This window comes from Diachasma alloeum, unplaced genomic scaffold (genome assembly GCF_001412515.2).
Source record: "Diachasma alloeum isolate Michigan unplaced genomic scaffold, Dall2.0 Dall_scaffold_00211, whole genome shotgun sequence".
NCBI lineage: Eukaryota > Metazoa > Arthropoda > Insecta > Hymenoptera > Braconidae > Diachasma > Diachasma alloeum.
This window is the reverse complement of record NW_021680376.1, coordinates 1,880,115-1,899,294: the sequence shown is the minus strand read 5'-3', so window position 1 is coordinate 1,899,294 and position 19,180 is coordinate 1,880,115. Positions and strand designations below refer to the sequence as shown.

The following is a 19,180-nucleotide window of genomic DNA, read 5'->3' as shown; positions in this document are numbered from 1 at the left end:
TTCAATGCTTGCTGATACTCTGGTAAAAGTGCGTGGCCACACTGTTATCAATTTTTAGTTAGTCACACGGCAATTCAATTAATCTGTTGTTCATCTCGATAATCAATATAATTCCGTACTTAGAATATTGTCATCTCGTGTTTTCAGCACCAAATTAAAAATTAAAACTTCATTTGGAACATTGAGTCACAGCTTCTTTTTATTCATATCAGAAATTTTGTATTTGAATATTAATATTATTTGTTCAAAGTGAAAAAATCGATCAGCATTTTCACTATATTGCATTCAGATTCTCCTATCCTTAACGTCAGAAATGTGAGATAATCTCATAATTCTAGCTGTTAATTCTAATCAACTTTGTTCGAAGAAAACCTTTGTAAACGCAATATTAAGAAAGTAGAATTGAGTAGTGAAGCGGTAAACCGGGTTAAGTCGATTTTGACTATTGGCCAGTTTTTGACGAATATCTCGGAATCTAAAAGAGATAGAAATTTTTTTGTCATGACCTTTTTTGTAGAGCCAATTGAGAGCTACAAAAAATGTCATGGCAAAATTCTGCCATCTCTCTTAGATTCCGAGATATTCATCAAAAACTGACCCAAAGTCAAAATCGACTTAACCCGGTTTACCGCTTCGCTACTGAATTATTCTATTTTCCTCTGACCTAAATGATTCGGACAATTATGATTCGTTTATTCATGTTTCATAGAATGGTGTTCAATTCTCTTTTGTTTGTTTGGCGAGCTTCATGAAAATTCGACGCAAGACGATTGTACTCATGAAAACCGCCTGACTTATTGCCCACGCTTCTTTTTTAGAAAGAATTATTTCAAATGATCCTACATCAGACCCTCTTAACACTCGAATTGTTTCGAATCTTCCCGAAAAATTGATTTTTAATTGGTGTCAATGGATAGACCTTATTAAAGTCTACATTCATGAAAACAATCACGAGATTCGATAGATCCCCTACGAGTAAATTTCGAAAAAAAAAAAGAAAAAACCGCCAATCATTCTTCTCCCCAAATAAACAGATTCGAAGAACATCCCAATGTTTTCTTTCTTTAGTATTGAACACGATTAGATATCTGAGGGTCAACAATTCAAACGGAAAAAGCAATTTCCATCATTATACTTTGTCCCCTATCACCCTGCTTATTTTTCAAAATACAAATCATACCATATGTTTCATCATGTAACAACGAAAAATAAAGTCGTCTACTTACCCTTCTCGCATTTATCGTCTATCGCAGGAGATAGAAGCCACTTGTGATTTAATCCCCCTCTCTGGTGCGTATGGCAACCGGCCGGCGAGGCATGTATATATAGACAGCTGGGTGTGTAACCGTCGATTCATTGTCAGAGAGTCGAGTGGAGCGAGCACGACAGATAATAAAAATTTTTATCGGCGCGAATAATATCGAGTTTTTGGTGAAATAATGGCGAATCCAAATCCTGTCATTAAGTACACGCAGGTGAGAAGCCATATCCATAATTTTTTTACGCCTTTTTGTTCAACTCGCGCCTGCACGTTTGTATGTGATTGGAATCTTCCATCGCTATTTTTTTGGACGGAGAATCGAGGAGCAATTCATAACTTCGCACATTGGGCCGTCCTTGAAATCGATAGTATTGTTACGAATAGCGATGGCTTGGATGCATTGTAACACACTGACAGTCTCTGCACGAGTGAGACGAAAGTTTCACGGGTGTGAAGTTTGGCGATGTTTTTCGATTAATCGAAAACAACGATTTTTTTCGATATTTGGGCATGAAAACTCGATGTTTTTCATGATTCGAAAATCGATGATTAATCGATTTTCTTTTCCAAACATCGATGTTTCTGACCAGGCCAACAAATTTTTTCGTTTTCTTACCGAATAATAATATTGAAATGAAAGTCTCGTATTTGATAGATTTTTCGATTTTCTAATTTTGATTGCAAATGGTCTAAAATGTTATGAAACGCGAAGAATAGTACATTCGATACGAGTGAGACAAAATTTTCACGAGTGTGAAGTTTGGCGATGTTTGTCAATTAATCGAAAACAACGATTTTTTTTCGATATTTGGGCATGAAAACTCGATGTTTTTCATGATTCAAAAATCGATGATTAATCGATTTTAGATTTTCTTTTCCAAACATCGATGTTTCTGACCCAGGCTAACAAATTTTTTCGTTTTCTTACCGAATAATAATATTGAAATGAAAGTCTCGTATTTTATCGATTTTTCGATTTTCTAATTTTGATTGCAAATGGTCTAAAATGTTATGAAACGCGAAGAATAGTACATTCGATACGAGTGAGACGAAATGTTCACGGGTGTGAAGTTTGGCGATGTTTGTCAATTAATCGAAAACAACGATTTTTTTCGATATTTGGGCATGAAAACTCGATGTTTTTCATGATTCAAAAATCGATGATTAATCGATTTTCGATTTTCTTTTCCAAACATCGATGTTTCTGATCCAGGCTAACAAATTTTTTCGTTTTCTTACCGAATAGTAATATTGAAATGAAAGTCTCGTATTTTATCGATTTTTCGATTTTCTAATTTTGATTGCAAATGGTCTAAAATGTTATGAAACGCGAAGAATAGTACATTCGATACGAGTGAGACGAAATTTTCTCGGGTGTGAAGTTTGCCAATGTTTGTCGATTAATCGAAAACAACGATTTTTTTCGATATTTGGGCATGAAAAATCGATGTTTTTCATAATTCGAAAATTGATGATTAATTGATTTTCGATTCTCTTTTCCAAACATCGATGTTCTTCCTTCGAAGTTTTCAACAGCTGATAAGTCGATTTACGATTCTCGATGAATTAGTCACATTATCTCACGTGTTCTATTTTTATCCGAACCGCACAAATATTTACAGTTATTCATCAACAACACATTTATTGACGCGGAGAGCAAGAAGAAATTCACGACTATCAACCCATCGACTGGGAAAGTTATCACTGAAGTGGCTGAGGGAGATAAAGTGAGTGATGAGTTTTTGCGATTAAAGTGCGTAATATTAATCAAAGGAACGAATAAAAAAAATTGACAAAACAACGAAAGCAAAATTTTATCGCATTTCTATAATATGATTTTTTATATATCCAAGCATCTTTTACATTTTCAATCATCAAATTTATTAATTAAATTGGGTGAGAACAGTTTGCAATAAATCATGAATATTCAGCGTCATTCAAATTACATTTTGCACAGAATTATTATTTTTTTAAACAGTAGTTTATAAATAAATAATTGACATTGTGTAAACTTTCGGAAACCTCATTTTTTTATGCATGAAATCGATTTGGCAAAGGATTTGTATGGTGAAATTGATTGTTTATAAATTATTTACAGAAAATGCCCGTAATTTTCAAAAATTGGCATTTTTTTCTCAGATTTTTAAAATAGTTTCTAACAGTTCAATATCGAGATTCAAATTCAGACCTGCAAAAGTTAATTAATAAAATCATTGCAAAATGTCCGGAAACTTTGGGTTATATCAAAGCTCTGATGTTCGACTAGGAAAGTAGAAGAGTATTTCGCTGGAGAAAAAATATCCGAAGTAGATAGATTGACTGATTGACTGATTGATTGATTATTTATTAACTGTACATTATGTTGTACCAAATAATTATGACTAAAGTCACAATAGGAAGTTACAAGCAATAGGCAAAGAATAAAGCAGAAAAAAATATCTAGATAGAATAGAATAGAATAGAATAAACTTGAAATATTTCCAAGTCTAGCATAAACTTAGCGAAACACATTGTCGACCGAAAATATTTTTTAACAGAGGATTAACTTTTTCGACATTTCGCCTAGGCTGATGTGAACAAAGCTGTCACAGCCGCGAAAGCTGCGTTCGCCAGAGGAGCACCATGGCGAGTGCTCAATGCCTCTGGTCGTGGACTCCTCATCAATAAGGTAGCTTACCTAATTATGGAAATCTTCGATGTTCACTCGAGAACATCATGAAATATTCTCCATATATATGTTTTTTATTTCTACCGATCGCCCATCACAGCTTGCTGATCTCATGGAGAGGGATGCTGAGTACATTGCCAATCTAGAAGCTTTGGACAATGGAAAGACGTACCTCAGTGCTCTTGGGGACATTCAAGCTAGTGTGGGGTGCCTCCGCTATTACGCCGGGTGGTGTGATAAAATCCTCGGCACCACTATCCCAACTGGTTAATTATTTCTTTCATTCTAAATTGAATTCTCGTGTTTTTTGCAACAGAAAATGTTTGGGAGAAACTGATTAATTAATTTTATTACATCAATACATTCTCATCTTTTCATACAATTCATTCCATAGAGATATTTTCTAGAGGAATTCGTCCACATTAATTTTCTGATCTTTTTTCACTCCATTTTTTTTTCTCCTCTCATTGAAAAAAAAATTAACACAACGAGTTGAAAAAATTAGGCAAAGGAATTTCGTAGAGAATTCGCTATCGTAATTTCTAAAAAAAACTCTGGGCAATATCTCGAACGAATGGAGAAAGTAAGTCGGTTTTCGTGAGTTCAAGCGTCGAGTTTTCATGAAGCCCGCCTAACAAAAAAAAGAGTGAATACCATTCTATGAAACATGAATAAACGAATCATAATTGTCCAAATCATTTAGATCAGAGAGAAATAGAATAATTCTCCTTTCTTAATATTGCGTTTACTAAATTTTTCTTCGAACAAAGTTGATTAGAATTAATAGCTAGAATTATGAGATTATCTCACATTTTTTACGTTGAGGATAGGAAAATCTGAATGCAATATAGTGAAAATGGTGATCGATTTTTTCACTTTGAACAAATAATATTAATATCCAAATACAAAATTTCTGACATGAATAAAAAGAAGCTGTGACTCAATATTCCAAATGAAGTTTTAATTTTTAATTTGGTGCTGACAACACGAGATGACAATATTCTAAGCGCGAAATTATATTGATGAGATGAACAACAGATTAATTGAATTACCGTGTGAACTAACTAAAAATTGATAACAGTGTGAGCACGCCCTTTTACCAGAGTATCAACAAACATTGAATTCCAGAAATTCACACTCTAAAGTCTGTTCTAGAAGGAATTGAATTGTAATTATGATTAAAATCTTATTCAGTGAGCATAGGAGTAATAACATTTGCATAACATTTGCAAAGTATTTATTGTAATACAAAAATTCAGTAGCGAAGCGGTAAACCGGGTTAAGTCGTTTTTTACTATTGGCTAGTTTTTGACGAATATCTCGGAATCTAAAAGAGATAGAAAGATTTTTGTCATGACCTTTTTTGTAGAGCTAATAAAGCGTTATAAAAAAAGTCATAAGAAAAATTTTGCTATCTCTCTTAGATTCCGAGATATTCAGCAAAAACTGGCTAATAGTCAAAATCGACTTAACTCGGTTTACCGCTTCACTACTGAATTCAACAGCTGATAAATTGGGACGTATGATTCTCATCGGTCGTATTGCTTTTTGCAATGAGAATGATTATAAACAATTAATTGAAAAAAGGAATAGCGAGTTTGGCAGGAAAAAGGGCATCAAGGCCCCGTCTAATAAAATAAAAAATGCATACCATTGCAGATGATGGCAACTTGGCTATGACGAAAAAGGAACCGATTGGAGTAGTTGGTCAGATAATTCCCTGGAACTACCCAGTAGCAATGTTAGCGTGGAAGTGGGGACCGGCTCTGGCCACTGGCTGCACCATTGTCCTCAAACCTGCTGAGCAGACTCCTCTGACTGCTCTGTACGTAGCAGCATTAGCCAAGGAGGCTGGATTCCCACCGGGAGTCGTCAACGTCATCACTGGGTACGGTCCGACTGCTGGGGCTGCTATCAGCGAACATCTGGATATTCGCAAAGTCGCATTCACTGGATCTACCGATGTAATGATAAATGATACTCCCTTAACTCGTTCCTCCTTTTTTAAAATAGAATTTAGTGAGAAAACGTTCGTCTTCTTTTCATGTTCAGATCGGTCACGTCATCTTGGAGGCAGCAGCCAAGTCGAACTTGAAACGCGTCAGTTTGGAGTTGGGGGGAAAGAGTCCAATCGTTATTTTTGATGATGCAAATGGTGAGTTTGACGGTTTTCTCATTCAATGTGAGAAAAAATTGTACGGAAATTGCTAGCACATCATAATGTTTTTTTAACGAAAATTTTCTGTGGAATATTCATCGATAGAAAAATTCAGAATTGAGAATTTTGGCTTTTTATTGGATTTTAAATTGTGAAAAATTAATAGAATTTGAGAGCTGCAATTTAGGAATTAAATAAGGTCATTGTATCCATTTTATCCACATGTGATAAAATGTCCTGTCCATTAAAAACTGTGAATCATCTATAACGCATTTTATAAAATGACGAGATTTCTTGGAAGAAGAATTTTCCTACAAAATTTCTTGATAAATCATATAAAAGAATCGATTACTTATAATGCTGCAAAATTTTCCATAAAAAGACAAAAGATAAATCTGGTTTCAAAGCAACAATTTAGAAGTCAAAAAAGTTAATTAAATCTTTTTGATCTAGCCCTTTATCAATTTTTTACGTGCGATAAAATATTCTGTCCATTAAAAAAAAACGAATCATCAGTTACAAATTATCAATTACGAATTATAATGCATTTTAGTGAAAGAAGCAGCTGAAATTGCCCACGAGGCCCTCTTCGGGAACCACGGCCAGAGCTGTTGCGCCGGCTCCCGCACATTCGTCCAAGCGAAGATCTACGACGAATTCGTGAAGCTATCCAAAGAACTGGCTCTGAAGCGTAAAGTCGGAGATCCCTTCGACCCCACCGTGGTTCAGGGCCCGCAGATCGATCAAGACATGTTGGACAAGGTGCTCGGTTTGATAAAATCCGGGAAAGAAGAGGGAGCTGTGGTTGAAACCGGCGGTGAGCGCCCGGGCACCGTCGGTTTCTTCGTGAAACCCACTGTCTTCTCGAATGTCAAAGACGACATGAGAATTGCCAAGGAGGAAATATTCGGACCTGTTCAGTCCATTCTGAAATTCAATACTATGGAGGAAGTTATTGAGAGGGCGAATAAGACCACTTATGGTCTTGCTTCTGGGGTCATTACGAATGATATCAACAAGGCTCTTCAGTTCTGCGAGGCTGTTGAAGCAGGAAGTGTCTGGTAAGGCGCATGAAAAAATTTACTCTTATGAAACATCTAGTGCAAGGTTTTTTGAAGCCAATCTATTCGGCGGATTGTGCCATTAGATTTTTTATAAATGGTGGTAGCATACAGTAAAGATATTACGATAATACTTTATTATATTATATTCTATACTATACTATATTATAATGCACTAGGTTATATTATATTATATTAATTCATTTTGTTTTCTTTCCAATTTTTCTTTGCGGTTAGATTAAATTAAATTTATTGGATTCTATTCCCATTGTGGTGTACAAATTGTGGAAACAGTTTTTCTCGTTTTCAAATGAAGAGATATTTATGTTAAATAATATCAGTATAATGTAATAATTTCTCTCAATGGAATCAGATCATGAAAATGAAATTTTTCAATTGAAACACTTTATCTTCTGTTGTTGTCAGGGTCAACTGCTACGATGCCATCACCCCACAAACTCCGTTCGGAGGATACAAACAGTCTGGAATTGGTCGTGAGCTGTGAGTACTCGAATCAAGCTTCTTCATTAAAAAAAATGTATCTCTAAATATTATCAATTTTTAGGGGTGAGAAGGGCCTCGAGGGCTACTTGGAAACCAAGACAATCTCAATTAAGGTTCAGCCTCTGAAGTGAAGACGCGATCACAATCTTATACGACCACTTTTATAATTTTTCTAATATATGGAACTATTTTTGCATTCACGAAATAAATGATAATATATTCGTTCATTATATATGTTGTTTTGATGCGAAATATACCCTTGAATTTTTTTATTTCTTTGGTTTCTAAGGAGTGCAATGGGTTTTTATGTCCGGTGAACACGTGCTGTCCTTTGTCGATGCACAGAATGATTCGAAGGCAGGAGGACATGGCTGAAAATGAATAGAACTATCGTTATTCCAAAAATGTCAACAGAATACGTTGTACGTATTTCGTTATGATGATAAATTGATTGATTCTTTTCTATCAAGTATTTTCTATTGAGTATTTCTACTGAAAAAAGGCACGGAAAAGCTGCAAGATGGTAAAAACGTCAGATGGTTCTCAAAACTGTCAGATGGTAAAAAACGCCTCCATCTTCAAAAGTGTCTGAAAATCTGACTAATGTCTGAAAATTTCAACCACCGTTTCTGTCTGAAAATGATGGTAGACAGTTTTTGCGTCTGAAAAATTTCAGGTATTTATTTTCAGATATTTTCTGTCTGAAATTCAGTTATTTATAAGCGATTCAAACATTTCGCTATTAAGATATCTCACCTGATTCAGACGGCAAAGTTCATCAAACATTAATTTTTAAGATATTTCTCATGTCTGAAAAGTTGACTCATCCACTGCTAAAACTAGGTGTCTGACAACCATCTGAATTTACGATGGCAGATGGCAAAAAACGTCTGAATCTTTAAAAGTGTCTGAAAATCTAACTGATGTCTGTATTTTACTTTCAGACATCTTGTTGTCTGAAATTGAAATACCTCCATTGATTCCCACACATTTTAATGTCTCAAAAGTATCTACAAAAAAAAAATCGTCCCAAAAGTGTTTGAAAAGTGTCTGCAAAAGTGTCTGAAATTCAGACATTAGTTTTCGCAGTGATGAGATTCTTCCGAGATTACCACATTTCCATAACGATATTTGTATCACAAAATTCAGCCCTTACTACTTCGTCATAGATCTTTGGGTCGATTTTCTCCCCTTCTTTACTAGGGAAATGAATTAGCCTCGGTAATTCTCGAGGTGACGCCGACTCCATCAGCCATGTGCTTCCGTTCTCGGCCTTCGCCATGAGATGGACAATCGCTCTACCAATTTTCGATTCCCTAAATTCAATCCACAAAATGAAATGAATATTGAAATATTTTTTTCGTCATCGTTTTATACATTGCCGATGCGCACGCCGTGTACACTGGTTTCCCTCGCTCCGGTTTCGTCCCCGCAGCTGGAAAATCTGGCAAACCAATTTCCTCAAATGGTCTGGAAGCCTCCAGAAGAGTGATTATTCGCACACCAGTTTTTTCGAATGCATACATTTTCTAGAATAAAATGTCTCTGATTTAATCTGTGGGGAGAACTCAACAGACTTTCAGGATATCCAAGCACTTCGTTCAAGTTCGCAATTTCCTTTCAAGCTGTCAGTTTTTCAAGATGTCAGTTTTGTCGAAAATCCCCGTACTTTTTCGGATTTTTCATTGTTGAATTTTTTTATTGGGAATTTCTTCAATGAACATTGTGAATGATATTTTATTCAATTTCAAACTTGATTATCAGAAACAGAAGTTGATATTGCGCCTAAAAAATACTCTTCGTCTATTCTATCAGCTCTGAAGAGGATTTCTCCTAGAAAAAAATGACTAAACTACTTGGATATCCTTAATAATTTATATAATCATGTTTTTTTCATACAGCCAAATCCTGTGTCGTCTCGACGACAGGTTCCTTCGTGCAGTAAACAGGCACTGGCTCCTCCGGCCATCCCATGAAGCCGAGGATCCTCGCGGTATTTATGATAATCCCCCCTGCCCCGCCATTCTGTTTCCCCATGAATTTCACCCCCACCTCGATCGCCCTTCTAGTTTTGCTCTGAAATTTTCAATTTTCTTGTAATAAAAACGATACAATTAGAGCACAGGACTTCATACCCAGTCAGCGTCATCTCCATCATTTTCACCACACAATTGTGACGGAGTTGTAGTACCATCAAGATTATTAAATAAAATATGGATGTTTCTTTGTCTGCATAGTACAGAGTCGAAGACTGCTATTGAGGAGAAAAAGATACTTTTTTAAAGAAGACATTTTTATTAGGGGAGATTGGAGTTAATTGACCTTTTTTTCGATCATTTATGATTGATGAAGTAAAATTCAACGAACTTTACATCGATGTCAAATTCCTGACCTTTTATTTGACCCATGCGATTCGACCCTTACCCTTGATCTTTAGTTTTGCCCTTATGATTCGACCATTAAGGTCAATTCAATGGTTGACCTTGTTATTGACCCGCTGTTTGACCCTCATTCTTGGCCTTTAGTTTGACCCATACGATTTGATCCTTACCCCTGATATTTACATTCACCCCTATGATTCGACCGTTAAGGTCAATTCAATGGTTGACCTTGTTATTGACCCGCTGTTTGACCCTCATTCTTGGGCTTTAGTTTTACCCATACGATTTGATCCTTACCCCTGATATTTATATTCACCCCTATGGTGCGACCGTTAAGGTCAATTCAATGGTTGACCTTGTTATTGACCCGCTGTTTGACCCTCATTCTTGGCCTTTAGTTTGACCCATACGATTTGATCCTTACCCCTGATATTTACATTCACCCCTATGATTCGACCGTTAAGGTCAATTCAATGGTTGACCTTGTTTGACCCTCATCTTTAACCCTCAGTTGAACCCCTTCCACGTTATCGGATCAAATCTGTCCACTCTCGCCTCCCTCTAAAATACCTTCGAATTTGCAGATGCTGTTGAGGGCACACAATGCAAAATGCGCACGATCTCTTCCGTGCATATCACACAGATGCTGGGCTGCCTTTTGCCCAGCGGAAGGGCTATCATCAGCCACAATGACATTCTGAAAAATCGTAACAATAAATAAAAGAATAAGACTTTTAGTATGTGACGATTCCCTAACAGATCAATCGATGGATATTCGATGGTGACTCTACAGGAGGTCGACTTGTTCACTCGGTCGATAGCCAGTCGATCCTTGGTTGATCACTAGCAGAGGGTCAGTCGATCGATGGCCGATGGTTAGTCGATTGACGGTCGATGGTCAATTCGTTGGTCGATTGCTAGTCGATCGTTGGACGACCGATGGTCGATCAATCGAATCGTGATCGACTAGCACTCGACTGCGACATCAACTCGAACCCCCTATCGAGTGATCCGTCTGATCGATCGATGGCTTCTTGATGGTGGCTCCACAAGAGATCGACTTATTCACTTGATCGATGGCCGGTCGATCATTGACTGTATTGATCACGAATAGAGAGTTAGTCGATCGATGGTCGATTGCTAGTCGATGGTTACTCGATCAACGGTCGATGGTCAATTCGTTGGTCGATTACTAGTCGATCGTTGGTCGATCATTGATTGATCGATGGTCGGTCAATCGAATCGTGATCAACTAGCACTCGACTGCGAGAGCAATTCGAACCCCCTATCGAGTGATCCGTCAGGGCTATACTCCTCTTTTCACCTTAGCCCCATGATGCAGAAGAGAATGCGCTGCCGACAGGCCAAAGCTCTTTCCGCCGTTCACTATTATCGCCACTTTGCATTTTGGATCGAGAAAGGTCTCTTTCTCTTCGCTAGGAGAAATTAATTTCCCATGTTTAATGAATTGCGTATGAAGATATCTCATACGCAAAATTTTTTGTTTTGTCAACCGTTCAATGAATTATTAACGTTCAAAAGAAAGTTAAAGGTGTCCATATTATTGCCATTTACCATTCTCCTGGTCTTAAAATCTTGATCTTCTCGTCTTCGGGCTCCTTCGACCATGGCCAGATCCCTTTCTTCTTCTTCTTTTTAATCACTTCCTGTTTAAGAGCAGTTGCTAATTCCGCACGATGTGTAATAATAGGAAATGCTCGATCAAACTGGTGGAGCATAGGACGTAGACAGCATCGTATATTCATGGTTTCAATCTGATTTTTTTACTCGAGAATTTTCTTAGAATTTACGCATTCACAGATGATTTCAGCGGGTTATGTCGAATGATGTGGGCGTGACACGTGATCCAGGGAAATAAACATAAGAGAACGCGGAATGTATTAATAAAAGACTAGGTAATCTTTATTCGAACAAGCTAGCAACCCATACAGACAGTCAATGCGAACGAAATTTATATCAACAATTTTTATACTATATTATGTTACCGATTATAATTGATTTATGATTATGTAGATCATCCATTTCGTGCGGAATATGAGTTTCATGAATTTTATCGAGGAGCTACTGACGCTAATTAAATCATTCAAAGTCAACTGCAGTCATGAAATTATATTGCGTCATACTAGATGTCATTCGCACGGATGAAACAATTTAATTGAAAACCCTAGCGAATTCGCTAGAGAATTCTACAGGATTTCTATTGAACTTTCTGTTAGTTTTCGGTCGATTCGATTGAAATGTGCAATAGAAAGTATTCTATAGAAAAAATCAATAGAATTAGATTTATTTATACAACTTGTTCTAATGAAATATTTTCTACAGAATTTCCTCGGCTCGAATTTTTCAAGTTTTTTCATTCTATTTTTCTTTCTTTTCGTCGAGACAATCAAACAAAAAATCTCAGAAAATTTGAGCCGAAAAAATTCTATAGAAAATATCACAATAGAATGAGTTGGATAGAAAAATCTGATTCTATTGAATTTTTCTACAGAACATTTTCTATTGGCTATTCCAACAGAATCGTCCAGCCGATTGTATTGAAATTGTTGACCGACTCCAGCGAAATGTTCAATAGAAAAAGTTAATACAATTCCAGTTTTCTATACAATTTATTCTATTTACATATTTTCTATAGAATTTCCTCCGCTCGAATTTTCAATTTTTTTCATTCTATTTTTTTTTTCATCAAGCAAATTTAACAAAAACCTTGGAAAATTTGAGCCGAAGGAATTTCTATAGAAAATATCACAATAGAAGGAGTTGTATGGAGAAATCTAATTCTATTGATTTTTCTATAGAATATTTTGAATTGACAATTTCAATAATTCCGACCAAAAATTAATAAAAAATTTAATGGAAATCCAATAGAATTGTATAGCAAATTTGCTAGGTTTTCCTATGGAATATTTTCAGACGTGATCCCATTCGGGTGTCAACCGTTTTCCCCACTTCTCTCCATATTGTAGTGGTGTGCGTGCGCCACCACGCGTACCTAGTGGCGCATTGACACCCAGGGCGTTCCCCACTCTCTTCACACCGATACGTTCCGTGATCTTGGCACTGGAATGGGTTAAAATCCTATCTAATCACGCGAAATTGACTTCATTTCGACGTCATGGAGTGAGCAACCCCTCGAATATTCTCCAGAAAAAGCTGCCATGAGACGAATATTAAATGATACCTGGGCGGATTCTTAGATGGTACTTGTTTCTATGGAATACACGAAAATTTGAAAATTTCTCTTGATGATATTATTTCCCCATACTTCCCTATTTTTTAATGTATTTTAGATACGGTATAAAAACTTCATAAATTTGGTACGGCATAAAATTTCATTCAGCAGGTAAAAAAGCGAGGAATGTCACTTGGACGTTTTACCAATCAGTGTTATCATTGTTAATCAATTGAAGTATTATTTTAATTTAATGAATTTTTCATGTTTTTCATTTTGGAAAAATTACTTCTCGGGCTGGTTGACTGTTTTCTACTAGCCATACGCTGCCACTTTTTCCAACATTCAGGACTTGGATTAGTGCCTTTCCCACGTGGTCAGCTCTGTAAGGAAGCAATCGAGGGGATTTTAGTTACAAAAAGGGGAATTTTTCTGTTTTTTTTTTTAGAAAAATTTAGAAATTATACATTTTAAAGAATTTTTTTGTTTTTTATTCGGAATTCAAGGAAAAAACTTAGATTTTTTGTATTGAAAAACCAATGTCTGTTGAATTTTTTAATTAAATTTCAGATATTAAAAAATTCGATAGACACACCAAATGCATTTCTAAAAGAATCTATTGAATTTCTGTTCGAATTCTATAAGAATTTTTATCATATAGAAAGAAAATTCTATAAACATTACAAAATTCAAGAAAAAAAAACTGAAAATCCGTGGACAAGAATTCTTGATATAGAAAAATCAATGTCTACTGGATTTGAAAAAATCAAACATCTGTAAAAAAATCGCACGCCACAATTTCACGTATTAAAAAATTCAATAGAAACCTCTAACACAGCTTTTAAAAAAACCTATTGAATTTCTATTGAAATTCTATGAGAATTTGATTGACAATCTATTTCAGTAGCGAAGTGGTAAAACGGTTTAAATCGGCTTATCTCTTAGTTGAGTTTTTGAAAAATATCTCCGAATCTAAAAAAGGTGATGAAATTTATGTAATAACCTTTTCTCTAGAGCAAATTGAGCGCTATAAAAAAGGTCTGAACAAAAATTTAGCTATCTCCCTTAGATTCCAAGATATTCACTATAAACTCACCAATTGTAAAAATCGACTTAAACCGCTTTACCACTTCGTTGCTGATTTGAATTCTATTAAAAATCAACATTAGCATTTTATTTTTCTATAGAAATTCTTGGACATGAATTTTCCAAGTTTTCACTGAATTTTTTTCTCTCATTTTTTAAAGTCAAATATTTATGAAAAAATCGCACATCGAAATTCCAATAGAATTTGGATGTGAATAGGAAAAAATAGTAAAAAAATAGTACAGTATCTTTTACAGTTTGGTACAAACCACACTATAGACTCAACCATTTTCAATCACCAAATTTGTCAATTAAATTGGGTAAGAAAAATTAAAAAAAAATTATGAATATTCAGCGTCATTGAAATTACATTTCGCACAGAATTAAAATTTTTAAAACTTTCTTGGTTCATAAATAAATAATCGAAGCTGTTTAAACCTTCGGAAACCTTTTTTAGGCATAAAATAGATGTCTAAATAAATGAATAAATTAATTAATTTTTTAATTCTCTCACTTTTGTGGCACATTCGAGGCAGTATCCCGACGCCATGCATCCTCATAACGAGGTAGTAATAATTGTTTCCCAACATCACGAATTAAATTACTATCAGTCGTTGCACTTGGACACAGTGCCATCACACTGACGCCTGTCAAGTCCACGTGATACTTGTCCTGTGAACAATTAATTCTATAGTCGCAGTATAACTCATGAGTTATGATTATATCCTGTCTGAACAAGTATGAAAAAAATTAGTAGAAAAACCTAGCGCTTTCTCTAAGAAATTATATTGAATTTCGATTGGAAGTCTATGCGAATTTTATTGAAAGATTCTATTTACTTGTGCGCCAATTCTATTAAAAAATTATGCTGACGTCTCCCCGTTTTTAAATAGATATTTCTGTATAAAAAAATATTTATTGATGTTGATTTTTCCATATAACTTATTCTGTTGGAATTTTTTCTATAAGAATTCTTGGGCATGATTTTTCCAAAATGTTTTTCTTGGATTTTATTGTGAGACTCAAATAAAAGCCGAAAAAACAACAGAAAAAACTTGGAAAATTTACGCACAAGAATTTCTATAGAAAAATAAACATCTATTGACTTCTTTCTGTCAAATATCTCTCAACACAGTGAGACGATGAACTCGCATAATTCTCCATAGAAATCGGGCAAAAAAAATAGAATTTTAATAGAACTTCAACAGAATTTTTATAAAATTTCTCAGAGAAAGCTCTGTGTTTTTCTATTAAATTATTTCACGCGCGAGTGCGTGTACTTACGCCGAAGGCCCTCGTGAGACTGACGATGGCAGCTTTCGTCGCAGAATAAATTGGCACACTGATGTATGGATTTAAACTCACATTGCTTCCAGTGTTCACGACAACACCCCCTCTCCCCCCCTTATCAATCCCGAGGTAGCGTTGTGCGAGGAGAGTACCTCTGATAACGCCGTTCTGCAAGGGATTACCGAGGAAATGTTCATTTTCTCTAAATACACGTATGAAGAATTTTAATAGAACAACTCAGCGCTTTCTTTAAAGAATTCCATTGCTTCTCTGATGAATTCTATTAAAATAGTGTATTTCACCAGTTGTGCGTAAAGTAAAATTTTGCAAATTTTTTTTTTTAAAGAGAAATTCTTGGTAAAAATGTCTCTCCGTGCACGCTGCGCAATTCGCAGATAGGATTATTCAATGGAATTCTTACACAACTCCAATGGAATTATTACAGAGTTCTACTAGAAATTGAATAGAATTTCTCAGAGAAAGCGCAAGGTTTTTTTATTAAGCTTTTTCATTAGTAGTTATTATTTATCGTAAATAAACGCATGAACAAATTCAATAGGGATTCCTGGGCACACAAATTTGTTCCCTTTTCCTTTCAATTTCTATTGAAATTGAATGATATACACGGAGAGGAATTTTCTAGAAAAATTCCAGTACGAGTACGGGAAAAAATCACAATCCACCGGCTGTGGAAAATTTTAGTGCTGTTAAGGCAAAATTTCTTGGTATTTGTGGTAAAATTTCTGGGGATTTCTGTGAAATTTTCACAGAAATACGGGGAAAAATTCACGTTTTCCCCAATAAAATTTCTAGAGCCGGCACTGGAATTTTTTCCTGGCCGTCACTTTGCGCTTCTTTTCCCGTGCTAGCACTAGAATTTTTCTAAAAAATTTCTCTCCGAGTAATAAATTACTAAATGATCTCTCCATATTATAAAAATTAAAATCGACTTCTGGTGATAAAAATTGGTACTCAAGATTAGAACTCCAGAATTGAGGGTCGCAATGTTCAAAATAATGGTCATGACGGTCAGAAATTCAAGAAATTTCTCGACTCGAGGACTAAGATTTTCAACTGAATGTTTTCATACGTATATCCAGTCTTATTTGAATGCCTCACAAGATTAATGTCAACTTCGAGCTCCCAGAATCTGTCATTCATTATCCCAGCGTTGTTGATAACGATATCAATATGACCGAACGTTGAAATAGTCGTCCTGAATGACTCTGTTGCAATAGAAAATATTTGTTAATTCCAATCGTCGACTTCGACAATTGCCTTCCCGCATAATTTATCATGAGCCATTACCTTCGAATTGCGGATAATCAGTGACATCGCATTGGCAAAAAATCACCTTATCCTTTCCATGCTTTGTCATCAGGCTGTTTGCCAATTTCTCTCCCTCCTCGGCATTTATATCACATATCGAGACCTACAAGTTGAGCCACAGTTTCAGAATTTCGAAGGAACAAGTGTTAGTCTAAAAATAAATCCCTAATTTTGTTTTCGTCTTGAGGAAGAAAGCAGCGAAATTCCCGCAAACAGTCAGTGTTGCCTGCATCAACAACACATGAGAATCGAAAAACTCAATGACTTATGAGAATGCAATAAATGACACGGAAAAAAAACTTGATTCAAATATATTTTATACTCGAATGGGGAATGGATGTTTCAATTCGAGGATGATTATTTCGTATCAGCCCGGGTTGTACCAAGCGCTCTCAATCGTAATGTAAGGGTCAGACACTAAGAGTGAGAATATAAGGGTCAAAAAGTGGAGGTTAAAAAATGAGGGGCGGAATATTAGGGTCAAAAACTGAGGGCCTGAATGTAAAGGTGAAGGAATGAGGGTCAGAAGGTTAGGGTTAAAAAAAGAGGGCCAGAATATTAGGATAAAAAAATTAGGGTCAGAGTGTAAAAGTAAAAAAATGGGTGTCAGGCAATGAGGGTCATATAAGGGCTAAAAACGGTGATCAAGCTTAATATATGACTTATATTTAGACCCTCATTACCTGACACCCACTTTTTTTACTTTTATATTCTGACCCTAATGTTTTGACCCTAATATTCTGACCCTCACTTTTTAACCCTAACATTCTGACCCTCATTCCTTCACCTTTACATTCAGGCCCTCAGTTTTTGACCCTAATATTCCGACCCTCATTTTTTAACCTCCACTTTTTGACCCTTATATTCTCACTCTTAGTGTCTGACCCTTACATTGCGCTTGAGAGGGCCTACTACCCCGCATAGAAAAAAATATAAGCCAAAACTTATAAGTGAGATATAGTGATTTTGCCGGAATTATATCTTGAATATATTCGCCTTGTATACCAGGTATATGCTAGGTATACCCGGTGGCATATATGGACACACATATATCCAACATATATCTCAAATATTGCATTTATTTGCCGGAAAGTATACCACATATAAGCAGATATAAGTGACATATATTTCTGTATATTTATTTTTTCCATGTGAGACAACTCGGCCTGATACAAAAGAATCATCTTGGAATTGAAATACTCAAAAGAAAAAGTCAATAGAATTTAATTTTTCTAAAAAAAACCTATTTTATTCATATATTTTCCATAAAAAATAGAATAAAAACAACTTAGAAAATTTGAGTCGAGTAAATTCTATAAAAAAGATCTCCACAGACTAAGTTGCATCAAAAAGTAGGATTCAACTTTTTAGAAATCCAATAGAATTGTCTAGCAAAAATTTTTCTAAAAAAACGTATTTTATTCAGATATTTTCTACAGAATTTCCTCGCTTCAAATTTCCCCAGTTATTTGCTTGATTTTCTTGATGAAAAGAAAAGAAAAATAGAATAAAAACAACTTAGAAAATTTGAGTCGAGTAAATTCTATAGAAAACATCTCACCAGACTAAGTTGCATCAAAAAATAAAATTCAACTTTTTAGAAATCCAATAGAATTGTCCAGCGAATTCGCTACGATTTTCTCCAAATTTTTTTCGTGCGTAAACCCGCAATCGCGTTACCCCAACTATCGAAAATGACCTTGAGTAGACTCCATACCTTAGCCCCATGATTAAGTAGCTCCTCGACATAAGTCCTGCCGATGCCCGAGGCAGCCCCCGTTATCAGTGCCACACGTCCTTTAATCTCCATATCGAGTGCCAATCGTCCACTCTAAAACCCTGAACAACGAAAAAATATTTACTCCACATCCTCTACGACGCCTCACCATCACGACGAATGTCACCAACTCCCCGCGACGCGCCTCTCATATTGCTAAATAATTCCAGAACCCGTTTATTCACCCCCCGAGTGGAATTACCTCCGACGCATTTAACATTTAAAGCCGAAACGACTCGACGTCTATTGAAATCGAGACGCCTTTCACGTACCTCAGAGACACAGGAGTTGAATTGGCTCGCGGTGAAGGGGTTTTTGGTCACTTGTTGTCAGACAACTCAGGGGTGCAAAATCGTTGCGAGGTGTGGCTGATATCACCGGCAATGCCGGCGGTTTTACTACCACCTGGGCTTGTTAAATTGTCTGAACGATACGCCACTACTGAGTATGCGTGGAAAATTGTGGTGGGGTT

At 35.7% G+C, this 19,180-nt stretch overlaps 4 protein-coding genes across 4 annotated transcripts in view; 1 reads left to right on the top strand and 3 right to left on the bottom strand.

The window, feature by feature from the left end:
• Window positions 1-1,665, bottom strand: part of LOC107036773 (adenylate kinase) — an 86,969-nt gene extending 85,304 nt beyond the window's left edge. Inside the window, exon 1 of the mRNA XM_015254916.2 lies at window positions 1,227-1,665. The gene's annotated coding sequence lies outside the window, so the exon portion shown is untranslated. The remainder of the gene's footprint in view (window positions 1-1,226) is intronic.
• Window positions 1,329-7,882, top strand: LOC107036768 (aldehyde dehydrogenase X, mitochondrial). The gene is made up of 9 exons (XM_015254910.2): window positions 1,329-1,475; window positions 2,884-2,988; window positions 3,828-3,929; window positions 4,030-4,195; window positions 5,589-5,893; window positions 5,982-6,084; window positions 6,641-7,148; window positions 7,575-7,649; window positions 7,714-7,882. Exons 1-9 carry the CDS (start codon window positions 1,440-1,442, stop codon window positions 7,781-7,783), a joined length of 1,470 nt encoding a protein of 489 aa, XP_015110396.1. The 5' UTR covers window positions 1,329-1,439; the 3' UTR covers window positions 7,784-7,882.
• On the bottom strand, window positions 7,386-12,377 carry LOC107036774. The gene is made up of 8 exons (XM_015254917.2): window positions 11,609-12,377; window positions 11,358-11,469; window positions 10,604-10,730; window positions 9,788-9,906; window positions 9,552-9,728; window positions 9,030-9,181; window positions 8,809-8,968; window positions 7,386-8,023 (listed from the first exon to the last, which is right to left on the bottom strand). Exons 1-8 carry the CDS (start codon window positions 11,797-11,799, stop codon window positions 7,937-7,939), a joined length of 1,125 nt encoding a protein of 374 aa, XP_015110403.1. The 5' UTR covers window positions 11,800-12,377; the 3' UTR covers window positions 7,386-7,936.
• A 513-nt stretch (window positions 12,378-12,890) lies between these two features.
• LOC107036739 (15-hydroxyprostaglandin dehydrogenase [NAD(+)]) lies at window positions 12,891-19,131 on the bottom strand. Its single transcript, XM_015254882.1, has 7 exons — window positions 18,981-19,131; window positions 18,649-18,770; window positions 16,911-17,034; window positions 16,722-16,828; window positions 15,597-15,770; window positions 14,827-14,984; window positions 12,891-13,609 (listed from the first exon to the last, which is right to left on the bottom strand). The coding sequence occupies exons 2-7, from the start codon at window positions 18,739-18,741 to the stop codon at window positions 13,498-13,500; spliced, it is 768 nt and encodes a 255-aa protein (XP_015110368.1). The 5' UTR covers window positions 18,742-18,770; window positions 18,981-19,131; the 3' UTR covers window positions 12,891-13,497.
• Window positions 19,132-19,180: the final 49 nt, after the last annotated feature.